Source organism: Vespa crabro, chromosome 13, assembly GCF_910589235.1.
Source record: "Vespa crabro chromosome 13, iyVesCrab1.2, whole genome shotgun sequence".
Lineage (NCBI taxonomy): Eukaryota > Metazoa > Arthropoda > Insecta > Hymenoptera > Vespidae > Vespa > Vespa crabro.
This window is the reverse complement of record NC_060967.1, coordinates 1062852-1080218: the sequence shown is the minus strand read 5'-3', so window position 1 is coordinate 1080218 and position 17367 is coordinate 1062852. Positions and strand designations below refer to the sequence as shown.

The 17367-nt window shown below is 30.7% G+C and overlaps 3 protein-coding genes across 9 annotated transcripts in view; all 3 read left to right on the top strand.

The window, feature by feature from the left end:
- Positions 1-33: 33 nt before the first annotated feature.
- On the top strand, positions 34-4812 carry LOC124428651 (estradiol 17-beta-dehydrogenase 2). 4 transcript variants are annotated; one of them, XM_046972939.1, is made up of 8 exons: positions 34-419; positions 607-735; positions 1130-1430; positions 2165-2446; positions 2662-2967; positions 3272-3503; positions 4015-4230; positions 4650-4812. In XM_046972939.1, the coding sequence occupies exons 3-7, from the start codon at positions 1298-1300 to the stop codon at positions 4217-4219; spliced, it is 1158 nt and encodes a 385-aa protein (XP_046828895.1). In that variant the 5' UTR covers positions 34-419; positions 607-735; positions 1130-1297; the 3' UTR covers positions 4220-4230; positions 4650-4812. The 4 variants fall into 4 exon arrangements, with proteins under 4 accessions (XP_046828895.1, XP_046828893.1, XP_046828894.1 ...); XM_046972937.1 differs by lacking the exons at positions 34-419; positions 4650-4812 and adding an exon at positions 455-502 and having other exon boundaries at positions 4015-4336; XM_046972938.1 differs by lacking the exons at positions 34-419; positions 4650-4812 and adding an exon at positions 475-540 and having other exon boundaries at positions 4015-4336.
- On the top strand, positions 4490-6031 carry LOC124428653 (NPC intracellular cholesterol transporter 2 homolog a-like). The gene is made up of 4 exons (XM_046972943.1): positions 4490-4663; positions 4763-4826; positions 4985-5152; positions 5314-6031. Exons 1-4 carry the CDS (start codon positions 4619-4621, stop codon positions 5589-5591), a joined length of 555 nt encoding a protein of 184 aa, XP_046828899.1. The 5' UTR covers positions 4490-4618; the 3' UTR covers positions 5592-6031.
- A 4417-nt stretch (positions 6032-10448) lies between these two features.
- LOC124428747 (sodium/potassium-transporting ATPase subunit alpha) overlaps positions 10449-17367 on the top strand; it is an 82416-nt gene continuing 75497 nt past the window's right edge. For 2 of the 4 annotated variants that reach the window (XM_046973183.1, XM_046973179.1), the window contains exon 1: positions 10451-11177. In XM_046973183.1, coding sequence (XP_046829139.1) covers positions 11148-11177 — 30 coding nt within the window. In that variant the 5' untranslated portion in view covers positions 10451-11147. Of the gene's footprint in view, positions 11178-17367 lie in introns of all 4 variants that reach the window. The other 2 variants (XM_046973181.1, XM_046973180.1) reach the window with 2 other exon arrangements.

Here is a 17367-nt window from a genome sequence, read left to right as displayed (position 1 = left end):
GAGAGAGAGAGAGAGAGAGAGAGAGAGAGAGAGAGGAGAGAGAAATTTTGTCATAAGTTTCTTGCCTCATTGCAAGTAAAATCTTATTCAAATACATCATGGAAAATTCTTTGTAAGAGATCTCGCCCATTTACATAAATGAATTATACATAATGGCAGGGATGCTTGTAGATCGTAGTTATTGTGCGAAGTTACATCGGAGTATCGGTCACAATATCGATTTATTCGTCTCCGGGTCCGATCCACAATTTAAAAAGATTTATTTTGATCGAGTGAAAAAGAGAAGAAGAAAAAAAAAGAAAAAGAAAAAGAACAAAAAAAAAAAAAAAAGAACAGAGAAAGTCATTTTTAACTTCGAGAAACGTATATAGCACACGATTTATACAGGACATCCTATAACGACGAAACGGAAGTCGAAGGTGAGGTAATTTGAATTCAAAAATAGCGCGTCATGGCCATGTTGGATCATGGCGGACGTGCCTTCTCGTTCTCCGTAGCTCTCGTATGTATATATTTTGAAAAAAGAATGTTCAGGGTAACGTAAGTAGAGTGGGGATAATCGATTTTACTTTCTTTTTATCTTTCATTTTATTTATGGCCTTATAGAATTGGAACGAAGACGGATACAAGTTTGAAATCATTGTTCATTGATTATTTGGAGATCACAGAGAATGTCTTTCGCGCATGCGTGAACGATCGATCGATGCGTGCTCGTTTCGTTAAAAGGATACAAAGGTATACGACGTTTTTCATTTATTATGAAAACACATGGAATCTTTATTTTCCACGATCTATATATAACTACGACTTTTCATAGTTTATTAAGACCTTTCTAAAGTGTAATAGTATATTCTCATTCGAGTTACAACCTGGTTACTTCAAGTTTGTTTTCTTTTTCGTGCAGACAACACTTTTTCATATCGTATTCTTTTTCGTTGTAAGGAATGAAAAAGACATTATTATTATTATTATTATTATTATTATTATTATTATTATTATTATTATTATTATTACTGTTGTTGTTTATTATTTACTATTCATTATTTCGATCTTCTAAAGTTTCTTTCTTTTTTCTTTTCTTTTCTTTTTTCTTTTTTTCATTTATTTTCTTTTTTCTTTTTCTTTTCAGAATTTATGAGCTGATTTTTACGATAGATATTACAAGTGGAAAGATAAACGGTGAAACAACAAAAGAAAAAAAAAAAAGAAAAATAAGTAGAGAAGATCGAACGGAAAGGGAAGAAGCTTTTTCCGGAAGTTGTTACTTCGTGGAACATAAACACGCGCCAAATTGAAAATGGATTTGTCAGCTTGGGTCAGGAAACATTCGATGATATTGATCGTCGGTGTTACCAGTACGGCTGGGTTATTGTATTCCTGTTACACCACGAATAAACGGTTGGCTACCTTGATTTCATTGTGTTCCTTTGGTGAGCTATGCCTTTGTACTTTGAATTTTCATTAAGGTTAACGGTATACAGAATATATATATATATATATATATATATATATATATATATATATATGTCTGTGTCTGTGCGTGTGTGTGTTATTTTGATATGATTCGATTAAATATGATTAAATATTATATTAGAAATATTATTGATTCCTTTTGAAACAGTATAACACTTTAAAATCATATTTATTATCGTCAGACTGACCTAGGCTGATCTACGTAGTAGAAAAAATAAAAATAAAAAAAAAAAAAAGAAGAAGGAAGAAAATCTACGAAAGAACGAAAGACCATTAATCAATGCCAGATATTGATTATCATCGAAACAAATATTAATCATTAAATGATCGAATAATACGTTTAAAAAAAAAAAAAAAATAGAAAAAAATTAATATTTCTAATGAACGAATATTTCTGAATTAATGATATGATATATTGTAATTATAATTGAAATATATGAATTGGTAGTTTTTATTTCTTTTTTTTTTTTTTTTTTTGTTATTTCATAAAATTAAATGTGATTAATGAAGTGTTATCAGTTTCATAGAAGATTTCTATCGAAATTTGTACTGATTCTACCGATTGTTTAATAATTAAAGAAATATATGTATATATATATATATATATATATATATATATATATATATATATATATATATATATATATAGACACATTGATTAAAATAATATATGTAAATTTTTTATCAACAGGTAGCGCATGTTTACAGAAACGTTATGGGTCTCGTCATATGCTCGATACAAGTAAGGTAGTTATAGTTACAGGATGTGATTCGGGACTTGGTTATAGTTTAGCATTGCATTGTCAATATCTTGGTGCCACCGTTATAGCCAGCGTTTTAGACGAAAACGGTCAGGGTGCTGAATTATTAAAGAAGAAGGGAATCATTGTATTACCACTCGATATTACAAACGAAAAGAGCATTGAACAATTTTACGATGACGTACGCCTATTACTCAACGAAAAGAGATATAGTAAATTTCATATATTTGTTTTTCTTTTCTCTCTCTCTCTCTCTCTCTCTCTCTCTCTCTTGTCGAGGATTACGTAAGAAAGATGACGTATGCGCATGCGTACATTTTTTCTTTTGATTCTTCCTATTCTTTTCGTTTTTCTTTACAATTTTTTTCATCCCACCACCTCCCATTTTTTTTCCTTTTTTTTTTTGTCTTTTACCTCTTCGTTTCAGCCTTGAAAGCGTTGGTGAACAATGCGGGCGTTATGATATTCGGCGAATTCGAATGGCAAACCAAGGATCAGATGAAACATCAATTGGAGGTGAATTTTCTTGGAACGATGAAGATCACGCATCAATTGATGCCGCTCATCCGAAGGGATTCAACAAGGATTGTCGTTGTCTCGAGCCATTGCGCGAGCGAACCATTACCCGGAGTAGCGGCCTACAGCGCGACAAAGGCCGCGATCAATGCTTGGGCCACGGCCATCAGGGTAGAATTAAAGAAATACGGCATCGACGTTGTTACCTTTGTACCTGGTCTGTTACATTTTTTTCTTTTTCTCTCTTCTTTTTGTTTTTTTTTTTCTTGAAAAAGAAAAAAAGAAAAGAAAATGAAAGAAGAAGATTAACACTTGCTTATCTTATCATTTTTCTTTTTTTCTTTCTTTCTTGTTTCAATTGCATCGAGAACAAAGTTGCGTCGTTTTTCATTCGTTCTATATCTGCATTTATTGTTTATCTACGTTTATTATTCCTTTTTATTTTGTTTATTTATTTATTTATTTATTTATTTATTTATTTATCTATTTTTTTTTCCTTCTATTTTTTTTCCCCCCCGTAGGATCCTTCACCCAAGAGAGTAATATTTTGGCCAAACAATCGGAATGTTTCGATGCGATGAAAGAATCTATGACATTAGATGCAAGACATTTCTATAAGGATTATTTTGATCGATATGCGAAATATTTTGAACCATTGGCTTGTAAGGTCACGCCCAAAGCCGTCGAGAATCCAAGGATTTATGAAAAATTCGAGGGAGCATTATTGGACAGATATCCCTCGTCGGTTTATAAGTGAGTCTTGTAATAATTATTTTCTTTTTTTTTTTTTTTTTTTTTTTTTCCTAACACGTTTTGTATACATCGTGTAACGATATTTTCTTTCTTTTAAAAAAAAGTTAAACGAGATATGATCTTTGATCGTTACTTGTTATTTGATAAACGGCACTTCAGATGGTGTTGATTCGAAGATGGAATAAAATGGGACAAGCACTCGATTGAAAGTTAATAATTAAAGTATTGTCTAGTAAAATTTTGAAAGAATTTATATAGATAACGATAAAATATCTTTTTCTTTTTTTTTCTTTTTTTTTTTCTTTTTTTCCCTTTCTTTTTCATTGGTCCGTTATTAATAATCCTAGTTTTATTTTATTTTTCTTATCAGCTCTTTCTTTTTTCTTTGTCTTTTTTCTTTTCTCTCTCTCTCCCTTTTTTTTTTTTTTTTTTTTTTTTTTTTTTTTTTTTTTTTTTTTTTTATAGAACATTTAAAGATGGAATTATTATTTTTCAATTATTATCTTTACAGATGCGAGCCTTGGAGATATTGTTTCTATTATACATTATTTAAAATCACACCCTATTACATACGTGATCGATTGACCGAATCATTTGTAAAATTACCGAATTGGAAAGAAAAGAACATTGATAAGGGGTTTGAGGTCGATAGTTCAAAGGGCCCGATTTTTGAGCAGATCGCTAAGGATTTTAGTTTGTTAGAAAAAGATTTATAGCATAAGAAAGAGAAAGTATCTTTTCTTTTTTTTTTTATTTTTTATTCCAATAAATTGTTTGTCTATATTTTTCATAGAAATATATATATATATAAATGTGTATGTGTACATATCTTCAATATTTTAACAGATTGAATTTTTCTTAAATAAAACTTATGTACGCTCTATATGTTTGCATCTTTTTGTTTTTTTTTTTAATGCAACAATTAGCTACAGTTTTATGTTCCTTTTTATTTTCTTTATTTTTATTTTCTCTTTTTTTATAATTTCTTTTTCAAGTATACTATTACAGATATAATATATATATATATGAGGAAAATAGAATGACTATTACGTAAATAATTAATTACTTTTGTCAGTAAAATTCATTGATACATCCTCGTGGATTTATTAGATAAAATGTTTTTTATGTCAATAAAAATGTTCACAGCTGGTCAAGCACAGGTGAGCATTTCGAGTGTTTGAAACGAATGAGAGCTTATCTTTTTGTAAACAGTTGTTTGATTAGATATTAGGGAGCAATAAATACTGTCTTGGTTAAAGATTGTAGTCATTCAACAAGAAATCGTATTCGTCAAATTCATCACAATGGCTCTTCTCACTTTTGGTAAATCTCATATTGATTAAATTTTATTCCATAATTATTTTTATTGTTAAACAAATTAAATCATATATAAATATATATATATGTGTATATATTTTGTTTATTTATTTATTTATAACGTTGATAAAAGGTTCATTTTCATTTTCATATTTACTGTACAGTTTACATTTTGCTTGCATTTTACATTGGCTCGTCCGTGCAAACTGAATTTTATAAATGCGAGGGTGGATTACCTGAACCTAACGAATTAAAAATCGAAGGTTGTGATAAATTACCTTGTTCATTTATCAAAGGTACTGATATAAAAGCGCAATGGGACTTTACAGTTAGTGAGTATCAATAATAAGTATTAATCGTAATTAATAATTAATTAATTAATAACTAGTTATTATCGATAAAAAATAAATATTTTAACGATCTGATTTATAAGTTATCTCTATTTCGTTTATATATATATATATATAATGATATACATACACACTGTTTATAGCTAACGATACTGCTACCTTAAAACCAAAAGTCATAGTAACGATATTGGGTATTTCTACGGAATATGAATATCCACGTCCAGAAGGATGCAAGGATTTAATAAACGGCGAATGTCCTTTGGAAAAAGGAGAATTGGTCACTTATACAATATCAATGCCTATCTTGGAAAGCTATCCAAATATAAGATTGAGCATTGAATTCTCTCTTCTCGACGAAAATAAGAATACCCAAGTTTGCTTTGTAATTGAAGGAAAAATCAATTCAAAACATTATGGATAATGTTTTTTATACGTATAATTAAGCTTACTAACTATTATTATTATTATTATTATTATTATTATTATTATTATTATTAACATTATTGTTGTAATAATTATTATTGTTATACGTTAATGATCAAAATAACGAATTAGTCATATATGAGAAATAGTTGTATGCAATTTAATCGTTAAAATTCATCGAGAATGTGATACGATATTGTTCAGAGAGACAGCCGTACATGAATGCATACATGCATACATACATACGTACGTACATGCACACATGCATACATATGTGTCATGGATCGATTCAGCAAAGAGAGGAAGGAAACAGCTAGGAGAAAAGGACTAGATATATTTTTCGATTTTAATAGTCTCTCTCTCTTATTTTTCATTGGGAAAATCTATTGTAATCTAATTCGTATTGAAATAACATCCTATAAATATTATTAATTCGAATTAACGCGTGTACAATCATATTTCCCTCCTTCAATTGTTCCCTTGCTCTTTCCTTTTTCTTCTTGTTTGTTTGCGCTCATGGCCATTTTTTTCGAGAGAAAAAAAAAAAAAGAAAAAAAAAGAAAAAGAAAAAAGATAAAAAAGGAATTAATCCCTTAATCAGATAATAATTCAAATAATTCGATATCGCCGATAACGACAAATAAGATTTCCTTTACGATTATCTTCTTCATCTTTTTCTTTTTTTTTTCTCTTTACATCATCGTTGTTATCGCGACGTAAAAATAGACGTGTTGACGTAAAAAAAAAAAAAAAGAAAGAAAGAAAAAAAAAGAGAAAGAAGGAAGGAAAGAAGGAAGCGAAAAAGAAAAAATGCAAAAGAAAAAAAAATTGGGAAAGGAAAGGACGAGCAAAGGAAAAGAAAGGAAATGAAAGAAATGATAAGGGAGGATCATAAGTTATAAATAAGAGCGAATTAAAAAGAGATACGTTTAGGTACACATGTACCATTGGAGAAAGGAGCGAGATGAAAATCCTGGGGGTTCGGGCGTATGCCTGACCCACATCCCTGCACATCGATCGGCCCGGTCGCCCAGCTTTAGAGGGATATCTAGCAACGACATTGAACCAACCACCGTTGCGAACAACTTCAGCAAATTGTGTTAAAATCAAAGACTGGTATTGTGCGACATAGTATGAAGATTCTCTATCTCTCTTTCTTCGATTAACAAAAGGCATTATGACATTAATCATCATAGTTCAAGACGATATGGCTATAATATTATTAAAACAGATATTACAAACATAAAACTAATAGTTAGATCATTATTATTATTATTATTATTATTATTATGATTATTATTATTATTAGATCAAAAAGGATGTTTATTTATTAATTCATTTAGGCGCAATAAGAATTTTTCTAATTTTAATTGAAATAATATTATCCTTAAATCTTCTTAAAAAAGAAAAGTTAATGTATTTTCCATGAAATCATTTACGGCCATTATCGGGATTAGAATAACTATGATTTTATTGAAACTCGGTCTATCACGAAGGTATTGCTATTGTTTCTCGACATTTTACAACGTAGCTATTGTTATCCGTAGATTTACGAGCGATTTTATAAAGAAACTGATGTCGTTTCCTCCATCTCCACCCCATTTCATCCCTCACCTAGTTTACTTCCTCCTTCTTCTCCTCCTCCTCCTCCTCTTCATCCTCTTAATATCTTAGTTCTTTTCTTTCGTTTAAATATTCAACTTAAAATATCGTCGAATAGAGACTTATATATATAAATTTCAAGAAAGTACGTATACTTAAACAATTTCATTTATTTTTCTTTATTCTTTAGAAGCGTCGATTATCGATGATGAAAAAAAAAAAAAAGAATAAAGAAAAGGAAAAGAAAAATCTATTAATAAAATATCGACAATTTGAAAAACGTATGAAATATATCTACGTATTGCAGATTCGTATCGTTGAACCTGACAGATTTTGATTTATTTGTAGAGCTAAGTCAGGAAATCCAGTGGCTAGTTTTATCGACTTTTCGCATATGTATGTATGTATTTCATTTTAGATCAATGTAATCTATTTCAACGTCCGCTCAACATCGTCTTAATACCATATATATATATATATATATATATATATATATATATATATGTATGTATTCATGTATATATATATGTACGGATCCATATATATTTATGTATGTATATATATATTTATTTATATATGTATATATGTATGTATGCAGGAATAATATATATATATATATAAGTTATTCACGCATATTTTCATTTATCTCCAATGGATTCGATTTACCAAGATGCATTGCATTTTAGGATCGATATAAATATCTATTTCGTAACTAAAAAGAAATACGATCAATAAAAAAGATTAATAGAATAGAAAATAGAATTAATAGTTATGATTTATCAAAGTGGATAAATTGTTGACACGTCCTTTTAATCGATTTAACGACATAATCTCTATTTCCTTTTATAATGCATACGTACGTCGTACATGAATGCATGCATGTATGTTATTTCTTTTATTATCCAAACGAGAATGCGTATTTTCTGCATGAACGAAGAACGGTTTACAAATTTGTTCGTTGGTAACGATTGGTTACTATGGTTCGTCCTTGACATTATTTCGATTCGATGACGTTCGCCGAGAACAAACTCCTGTTACAGGGGAGAACATCGACGATGCACGATGCAACTGCATTCGTCGTGTTCGTACTATGCATATACATATCTTTAGCAGGATGGGCATATACATACTAAGGTATAATACACATAGACGTATTACAAATAAGTTTAATATATATAGGATACACACATACACACAAACATACATACGGAGAGACTCATACATAGTTGAATACACACAGGCCCATTAAATGCAGATGAATATACATAGAACCATACATGCAGTTGGATACCATAGAGACGGATGCACGTAGCATATAATATATACATATATGTATGTATGTGTGTATGTATGTATTTATGTATACATGTGAACATAGTTACCGTTCATATTGTAGGCGTCATACATCGAGGATAACGAGCGAAGTTTTGAACGTTCGAACTAGAACGATAGGTCTACTACAATATCTATCTATTCCTTTCCGTTCTTGTCAGCTTGGACACGAGCTCTCCAAATGGATTTACTGGCTCAAACAAACCTCCACAGAGACCTACCATTTTCTTCTTTTCTCTCTCTCTCTCTCTCTCTCTCTCTTCTTTTTCATTCTCTTTTTTTCTCTTTCGTTTTCCCTCTCTCTCTCTCTCTCTCTCTCTCTCTCTCTTTATTCACTTTCTCTCTCTTTCTCTTATTTCTTCATACTTCTCGTTTTATATAGCACGTATTTGCACAATAAAAATTCCATTGATATATCGACGACATCAAAAAAGATGCCTTAACGTTTATCAAGTGATACCAAATACGAAACCAAAAATGTACAACTGAAATGTGAGAGAGAAAAAGAGAAAAAGAGAAAAAGAGAGAGAGAGAGAGAGAGAGAAATAAACAAAAAAATAACTAGAAAATGCCGGAAGCGTAAGAGGTACTACACGTTTAATGGACCGAGAAAAAAAGATATAGAAAGAAAGATAAAAAAATTTAACAAAAAACCTGGAACGAAGATGGATGACAACGATGGATGGATTTTTCCTCTTTCTCTTTCTCTCAATCTCTCTTTCTCTCTCTCTCTCTCTCTCTCTCTCTCTATCTCTATCTTTCTGTGTACGTCTTTTACGCGCGAAAAAATTTTTAACTTTTTTTCTCACCTGTGACAGATAATTTATTTATGGACTCTCGTGATAAAAAGAAAAAAAAAAAAAAACAAAACAAAAAACGAGACACTTATTTATGATAGAAAATATTGAAGTATTTCCATTGATTTATATTCCGGAAAATATTTCGATTAATTTATAATTTGATATACGTCGTAGGTAAGATTACCGAATTGGTTCGAGAATAGTCGATAGTTGCCGAACGAACGGTTCCGATGGTTAAACGATAAAAATCGAAGTATTGTAGTTTTATAAAAAAAAAGAATTAAGTTAATCGTTTTTATATACACACATACATATATATATATATATATATTCTTTATACTCAATCTTTTTGTTCTGTTTGAAAATTTCGTGTAGAGATCTGTAAGTCTCTTTGGTAGGATCAAATGGTAGGGATCAACGAGGGCATAAGTCTTCGAGGAGGTTAATTTGCCGTAAATTAAAACGGATTCTTCTAACGAGTGAAAGAAAGAGAAAGAAAGAGAGAGAAAGAGAGAAAAAGAGAGATAAAAAGACAGAGAGTAAAAAGGACGACCAACTTTTCTTGTCCAATAATCATAGTGGATAAGGTATATCATTAGCCTGAATCTAACATTAAATTCATCATTGTTCTTGTTTATAAAATATTTATACTCGATATATATATATATAATCATTAAACGTAATCCATTATTGGACGATCTACATATATATATATATATATGTGTGTGTACGCGTGTGTTTTATTATTTAAAGAAAATATATATATATATATACATATATATTTATATCAAATTTGAATATCGTAACGTGCCAATGGTGAATAAAGTGTTTAGCGCGAGATGGCGCGAGTGCGCCGGCGCGGTCTCCAATTTCTATGAGTGAAAGCGCGAAATAGCGATAGGTTATGTGGGATCTGGAGGGATGTAGTGGGGCTGAGAGGAGAAGTACATCGTCCTATTAGAATCGGCGATCGGAGTCGAGTCGTACCGAACCGAACCGAAGATAGTCGAGTCAGAACGAAAAGAGGGACTTAGTGCGTGTTGCCGCCGGTCCGTTAAAAACGAGTAAGGTATTATAATGGTGGGGGAACGATAGTGCTCAGTATCTCGAGATATCTTCGTCCTCTTCGTAGTATCGTTTATAAAAGGTCTCTGGCTTGACGTCAACACGTGGCGTGCGTGTTGTGAATCGTATCGTCATCGTCAAATCTACGAAAGAGAAAAACTTATTTCATTTTTCGGATATTCGAGATTATTGTGAAGTTTTTAATTAAATAAGATTCGGCCAGACAAGTGTTGCTCTCGTGTGTGTGTTAATAATGTTTAATGGCGATCGAGTGAGAAAGTAAAAGAAGAAGAAGAAGAAGAAGAAGAAGAAGGAGAAGAAGAAGTGGAAGAATAAAGAATAATTAGAAGAGAAGAAGGCAGTACTTTTTCTTTTTTCTTTCTCTCTATTTCTCTGTCTCTTTCTCTTTATATTTCTTTGTATTTTTGTCTATCTGTCTATCTGTCTGTCTGTCTGTCTGTCTGTCTGTCTCTTTTCATCAGTGCTTCAACAGGTGTTTCGTCCTGTGCAATTAAAAAAAAATCGTAGACGTTTACTAAATCGCAAGGGTTTTGAAAATTGGTAAAAAAGGACAAAACTAGAGAAAGAGAGAAAAAGAGAGAGAAAGAGACAGGAAGAGTGAGAGTGAGAGTGAGATAGAAAGAGAGTGAGAAAGATATTAGAGGAAGAATACCAGAAAAAAGAGGGGAGTGTGTACGTCGCGTGGAGCAGGTAGTCGACAATATCTTTGCTCGGCGACCATCGTTGTTGTCAAGATGGCGTCGAAAGGGAAGCTGGCCACCGAAGTAAGTCCATGTTTTATTTTTTTTCTCTCTCTCTCTTTCTCTCTTTCTTTCTTTTCTTTTTATTATATTAATTTTCTAATCGATCTATATTCGTTGAATAATTTTCTTATAACAAATGAAAAATACGAACGAAGATAAAGACGTAATATTCGTATTAATGATAGAAAAGAAAATGTTAGAAAAATAATCGACGAATCGTGTTTATCCAGACGAAAAAAGAAACAAAAAAAAAAAAAAAGAAATAAATAAATAGAGAAATATATCCGAGTAGATAAAAGATTAACGAAACACGATCATACGATCACGATCGATAGATATATATGTACACGCACATACACACACATATATACATATATATATGTGTGTGTGTGTGTGTGTATATATATATCTAATCGCATCATATTTTGCGGCTTATTTTCCTTCTTTTTTTATTTTTTTTCTTTGTTTTATTGACTGCCAGCGGTCAGATAGAGGAAACATAACGTTCTTTGATTAAACCACGCCCTTCTCCTTGTCCGATCGTTTCTTGAATGTTTCTGTTTATTTTCTTTTTTTCTTCTTTGTTTTTTTCCCGTTCTTTCTCTCTCTCTATCCTTATTTCCTCGTAATGTAACGTAAAGATGAAATTGTCCGACATTTACTTCATTCGATAATCGGAACAACAACGACAACAACCTCTTGCCGATTTGTATATCATTTTTAGATCGCATTAATCTTTCGATAATTTTTCTTCATTTATTATTGAATATATTATTTATTTGCTTCTTTTTTTTTTCCTTCTTCTTTTCTTTTCTTTCTTTTTTTTTCTTCTTCATTATTATTTTATAAACCAGTTTTAGGTTATGTAATAATGACAAATAGATTTATCGTTCACGGATCATCGATATCCTTGACAATGAAAAAGAATTGTAATAGCGTTAATAGTCGTAGAATTATATACATTGACAACGTAATATTAGAGTACGTCGACCCGAAGATCATTCTTTTTTTTTCTTTTTTGTTTTTTTTTTCTTTCTTTCTTTCATTATCTTTCAACTACGTAATGTCAATGATAAGGATAATCTTTAATGAGACTTAGCATGCCAATGCTCTAAGAGATGCATCGTTATAAGACGTGGCCTTTGTAACCATAATTCTTCGTTCGTTCCTTGTTATTAAATAGGATAAGTAAGACAGATAATAGAGATTGGATTAAAGAACATTTTTTTTTCTTAGATAGAATAAAATTCAATCATAGAAAAAGATAGGCATATGGATAGACCTTTTTTCTTTTTCTTTTTTTTTTTTCTTTTTTAAACTTATTCACTTCTTTTATTTTTTATTTCTTATAAAAAAAAATGTTAATCGTTTGTCGTATTTATCGTACATCGTCTTATTATTTTTTCCTTCTCTTAGATGTAATCGTTCAATCAAAATCCTGAAGATTTTTTTTTTATTTTATATATATATATATATAAATTAAGTATTTCGTCGTGATTTTTAATGGACAATAAAATGGCGGGAAAATGGAGCGCTAACCGCGGAATTCAAATCCTTAGTGAATAAGTGTATGGGTAACAACATAGGTACAGTGGTTCTCAATTATTTGAAATTTGAAAATAATGTATCTCATGAAAACAGATATATGATGCAAATATATCTAATGTGTTTATTATTGAGTTGGCAAATAAGTGATTGCGGAAAGTCTATCGACAAAATCCAATAGATCGAACTATATAGTTGTAATGTAAAAATAATGTGATATAAAATAATATATTGTAATTAAAGAGCAATTAATTGTCACGATAGCTTACGATTTGTAACTTCAGGAGCGTATCCCATAGAATTACGTATATACCCATAGAATTTTTTTTTGCTTTTTAAGTTCTCACGACGATATATATCGTCGTGTTTTTAAAAGTATTAATGCTCCCTTTACTTTGACAACCACTGATCTAATGGACAGGAAAGGGAAAAGGAAAGGATTTTTTTTCCTTTTTTTTTAACGACGATATTTATTAACGCTCGTCGAGCACGTTTGAAAGTCATTCGTAAAACATTCATCCGATTTTTTGTTCATTCGAATAGTACGGATTTGATCGATTCGATTGTAGTTCTTGTGCTTAATTACCAGTCAGGATTTTCTAACGAGGATCCTCTTTCCCTCCTCTTCCTCCTTCTCTAACCTCTCTCTCTCTCTCTCTCACACACACACACAGATCGTTCGTTATATTCAATCGTTCATTTCATTTTACTTTTTTTTGATTCTTTTTTTTTTCCTTTTTTTCCTTCTTTTTTTTTTCATGTTCGGCACAATCTTTTCCCTCTCGTAATAGAATAATCTATAAATATTCAATAAAGATCATGCCATTTTTAATTGGGATACAATTATAGCAAGTTTAGATAGAAAATGGAACAAAGAGGAAGAAAGAAAAACAACAACAATAAAGAAAAAAAAAAGGAAATAAAAAATAACATGTGCTATTAAGTTTCTTAAAGTTTTATAACAGATCAGTTTTCAAATAGTTCATCGTATTATTGAGTATGAGTAAGCATATCTTATAAGTATGTATTTATCTATGTATGTATCTATGTATGTATATGTAGGTACAATAAAAAGGATAAACAAAAAACACAACGAATGGACACAATAACTCGAGCAATACGAATGGGGATTCGTTTGTTATACCTCAAGCAAAAGGTTATTAATCAGAATTAATTTGTTTTCCTTAGAAGCACTTGTGATGTTTAAAATGCAATTTGACGATCAGATTTTAATTGGACTTTAAACGTAAAAATTGATAAAACACATATGTCTTTATTTTATTGAACTTTGATATAATGTACGAGCGCATTGTAATCGATTTTGATTTTGTTTTTTTTTTGTTTTTTTTATTTATTTATTATTTTTTTCTTTTTTTTTTTTTTTTGACTCTAATATATACCAGTTCTAAAAGATCCTTTTATGAATATTACGAGAGAACATTTTTCATGCTCTTTATCGTTTCGAGAACACTCTACTAAATTGTTTCCGAATCGTAATGGAGGATTTCGTTTTGTTGATATCACGCAAAAGAAAAAGAAAAGAAAAAATAAATATTCAGCAATTTTTTTCGAACAAAAGCCACTACCAATCAAATATTTGTGTTTGTGTAACATACTTGTTTATCTTATCAGTCACGTTATTAGATACATGTATTGTGCGTGATTATATTCAGAGTCCAAAAAAAAAAAAAAAAAAAAAAAAGAAAAAAAAAGACAGAAAAGAAACGAAAACAAATCTTTAATAATTGACCATTTCGACGTTTCTAATGTGGCTTGAATTTTACTTTTTCTAATTTCGCGTTTATTATTTTTGCAGGAAAAGACATTATTTTTTACTCACTCCCCCTCTTTCTTCTCCCCTTCCTCCCTATATTATATTATAGTAAATAGTAGTTTAAATCGAAAGTTTGAGACCAATGGAATCATTCAATCGATCATTTAAAGAATTTTATTCATTCGCGTGATTACGAAAATAATACAATTGGGATTTATTACGTTGCTTCGTTATTTCCCGGATTCAATTTTTTTTTTTTTCTCTTTTCTCTCCTGCTATATATGGGACAAATAAAAAAATGTCACTATGGTTATTCTTACTTGGATTATGTTTAAAGCTCGTATGTCTATGTGTGTGTGTGAGAGAGAGACAGAGAGAGAGAGAGAGAGAGAGAGAGAGAGAGAGAGAGAGAGAGAGAGAGAGAGAGAGAGAGAGAGAGAGAGAGAGAGAGAGACTGGGTTAGAGGAAGAAGATTCGATTTGGAAAAAAAGTTATTTATAGGGGAAAAGAAATGGAATAAAACGTCAAGGTTTTCTCTCAACGCATTCTCCCTATCTCCTTCTATTTCTCTCTTTCCTTTACTCTCTCTCTCTCTCTCTCTCTCTCTCTCTCTCTCTCTCTCTCTCTCTCTCTCTCTCTCTCTCTCTTATTCACTCACTCACTTACTCTCATTCTCACTCAATCTTTCTCTCTCTTTATCTCTTTCTTTTTTCTGTATAAAGTGCGAACACGCTATTGGAATGTCAGTGCTCCTATTTCTCTCTTAGCCTTCGTTCGTATTTTATCTCTTTCCTTTGATAGCGACTTGTTATACACGTAATATATATGTATATATATATTATTTATTATATGTATATGTATGTATATATATATATATATACATACATATATATATATGTGTGTGTGTGTATGTATATACATATGTTTTCACTTAGAAAATCTTCAAATGGTTTGAGTTTCAGCGTTTCTCTAATGCTCTTTTTTTAACTCATATGTAACCCCCTTTGGCCTTGAGTTTCTAAACTCCCACGCACCCCAATGCGATTCTATTTTTGTATTTTCTACGATCTATTTCCATCTATATATATATATATATATATATATATATATATATATATATATATATATATATATATATATATATATACATATTTTTCTATCTCTCTCTTTCTCTCTCTCTATCTCTCTTTCTCTTTCTCTTTATATATATTTACAAAGGATCGTTTGAAATATTCGCGACTTTGTTTTTTTCTTATTGTCTGTTCCTCTTCTCGCTTTAAGAATGAAATTCATACGTAAGAGAAAAAGAATAAAGGGGGAAAAAAACAACAACAAATGAGAAATATAGAATATTTTGCGTCAGATTCAAAATGACTTTGTTTACGCATACCAATATTAGTTATCTATTGTACTTATGTTTACTAAAGGATGTTGTCTGTGATTGCACGATGAAAGGTCGTTTAGACATTTTCGATATAATGTAACAATATCATCTTTTTATTCTTATCTTAATGTTGTCGGTCTTTCGTTATCTTTAACTTCACGTATGTATATTTCTGTTATAATAATAAATACGATAAAGTGTATATAGAGAGATAAGGTAACGTTTTAAGGTCGAGAGATTTTTTGGAAAAGAGAGAGAGAGAGAAAGAGAGAGAGAGAGAGAGAGAGAGAGAGAACCCGGATAGAAGAATCTGTGTCAAGGTCGTCCTAAGCATCAGTCATAGAACCGGACTCCCTTGGGAATGTACCTGCTGTGTGGGTGTTAAAGAGGAAAAAGAAATAAGAGAGAGAGAGAGAGAGAGAGAGAGAGAGAGATGAACAATGAAACCTATACCTGTAACTACCATAAATTCATTCTACCATATCATTTTTCATTACTCCTCTTTCATTTCTATTTTATTTTCATCTTGAAATACAGCTTAAAAAACGTTCTTAATTCGTTACTTTACATATACATAATTAGTAGTTTGTCGTATATATTATACAACTTCGAAGCTACTTTTTAATTCATAATGAGAGAGAGAAAGAGAAAGAGAGAGAGAAAGAGAGAGAAGGAAGGAGTATATTGCACTTTATCTTTAAAGGGATATTAATTTTTTATTCATGAATCTCATTCTTTGAAGAAAGTATGGCTGGTGCTGTGTGATGTGGGGGTAGTTAGGGAGTATGAAAAGAATTAAAAACCATGACCGACATTTTTCTTTATCGTACACATGTGCATTTATATGTATATATATATATTTTTTTTGTCTTACATATATATATATATATATATATATATATATATAATAATAATAATAATAATAATAAGACAAAAGGATGTTTTAATTAATATATCGTATAGGTCTTTTTATGTGCATAATTAAACGAATAAAATTATTTCCTTCTTTCCTTTTATTTTTTTTTCTCTGTTTCTTTTACTTTTTTGACACAAAAATCTTTATGATTCTCTCTCTCTCTCTCTCTCTCTCTCTATTTCGTTTTCGCTTTTTATCTCTTTCTTTGGTCGTGCAAACACTTCTCGAATCGACCGCGAGATGGCAGGATGTGTACAACAAAAGGGTTGAATGTGTTAAAGCTTTGGAATTCCGTGTACGTTTCCCCGCTTTTCCCTCCCTCCCTATCTCGTTCCATTCCGTTCCGTTCCGTTCCGTTCCATCTCGTACCGTCCTATCTCGTCGCTCTGTGTCCCGTACTCTTTTTATCTCCTTTTATATCTCTTTCGGTCCTCCTCTCACCTCCCAACGTGTTATCTCGACCGCTCGTCTCACCTTCGACGTTAATTCGAGCGATACGGTTCGCGCTTATTATCGTTAAATTAGCCATTATGTCGTTATTTTAACGAGTCAATGTGTGTCAGGGGGCCGTCGACGGACACACATAGACGGA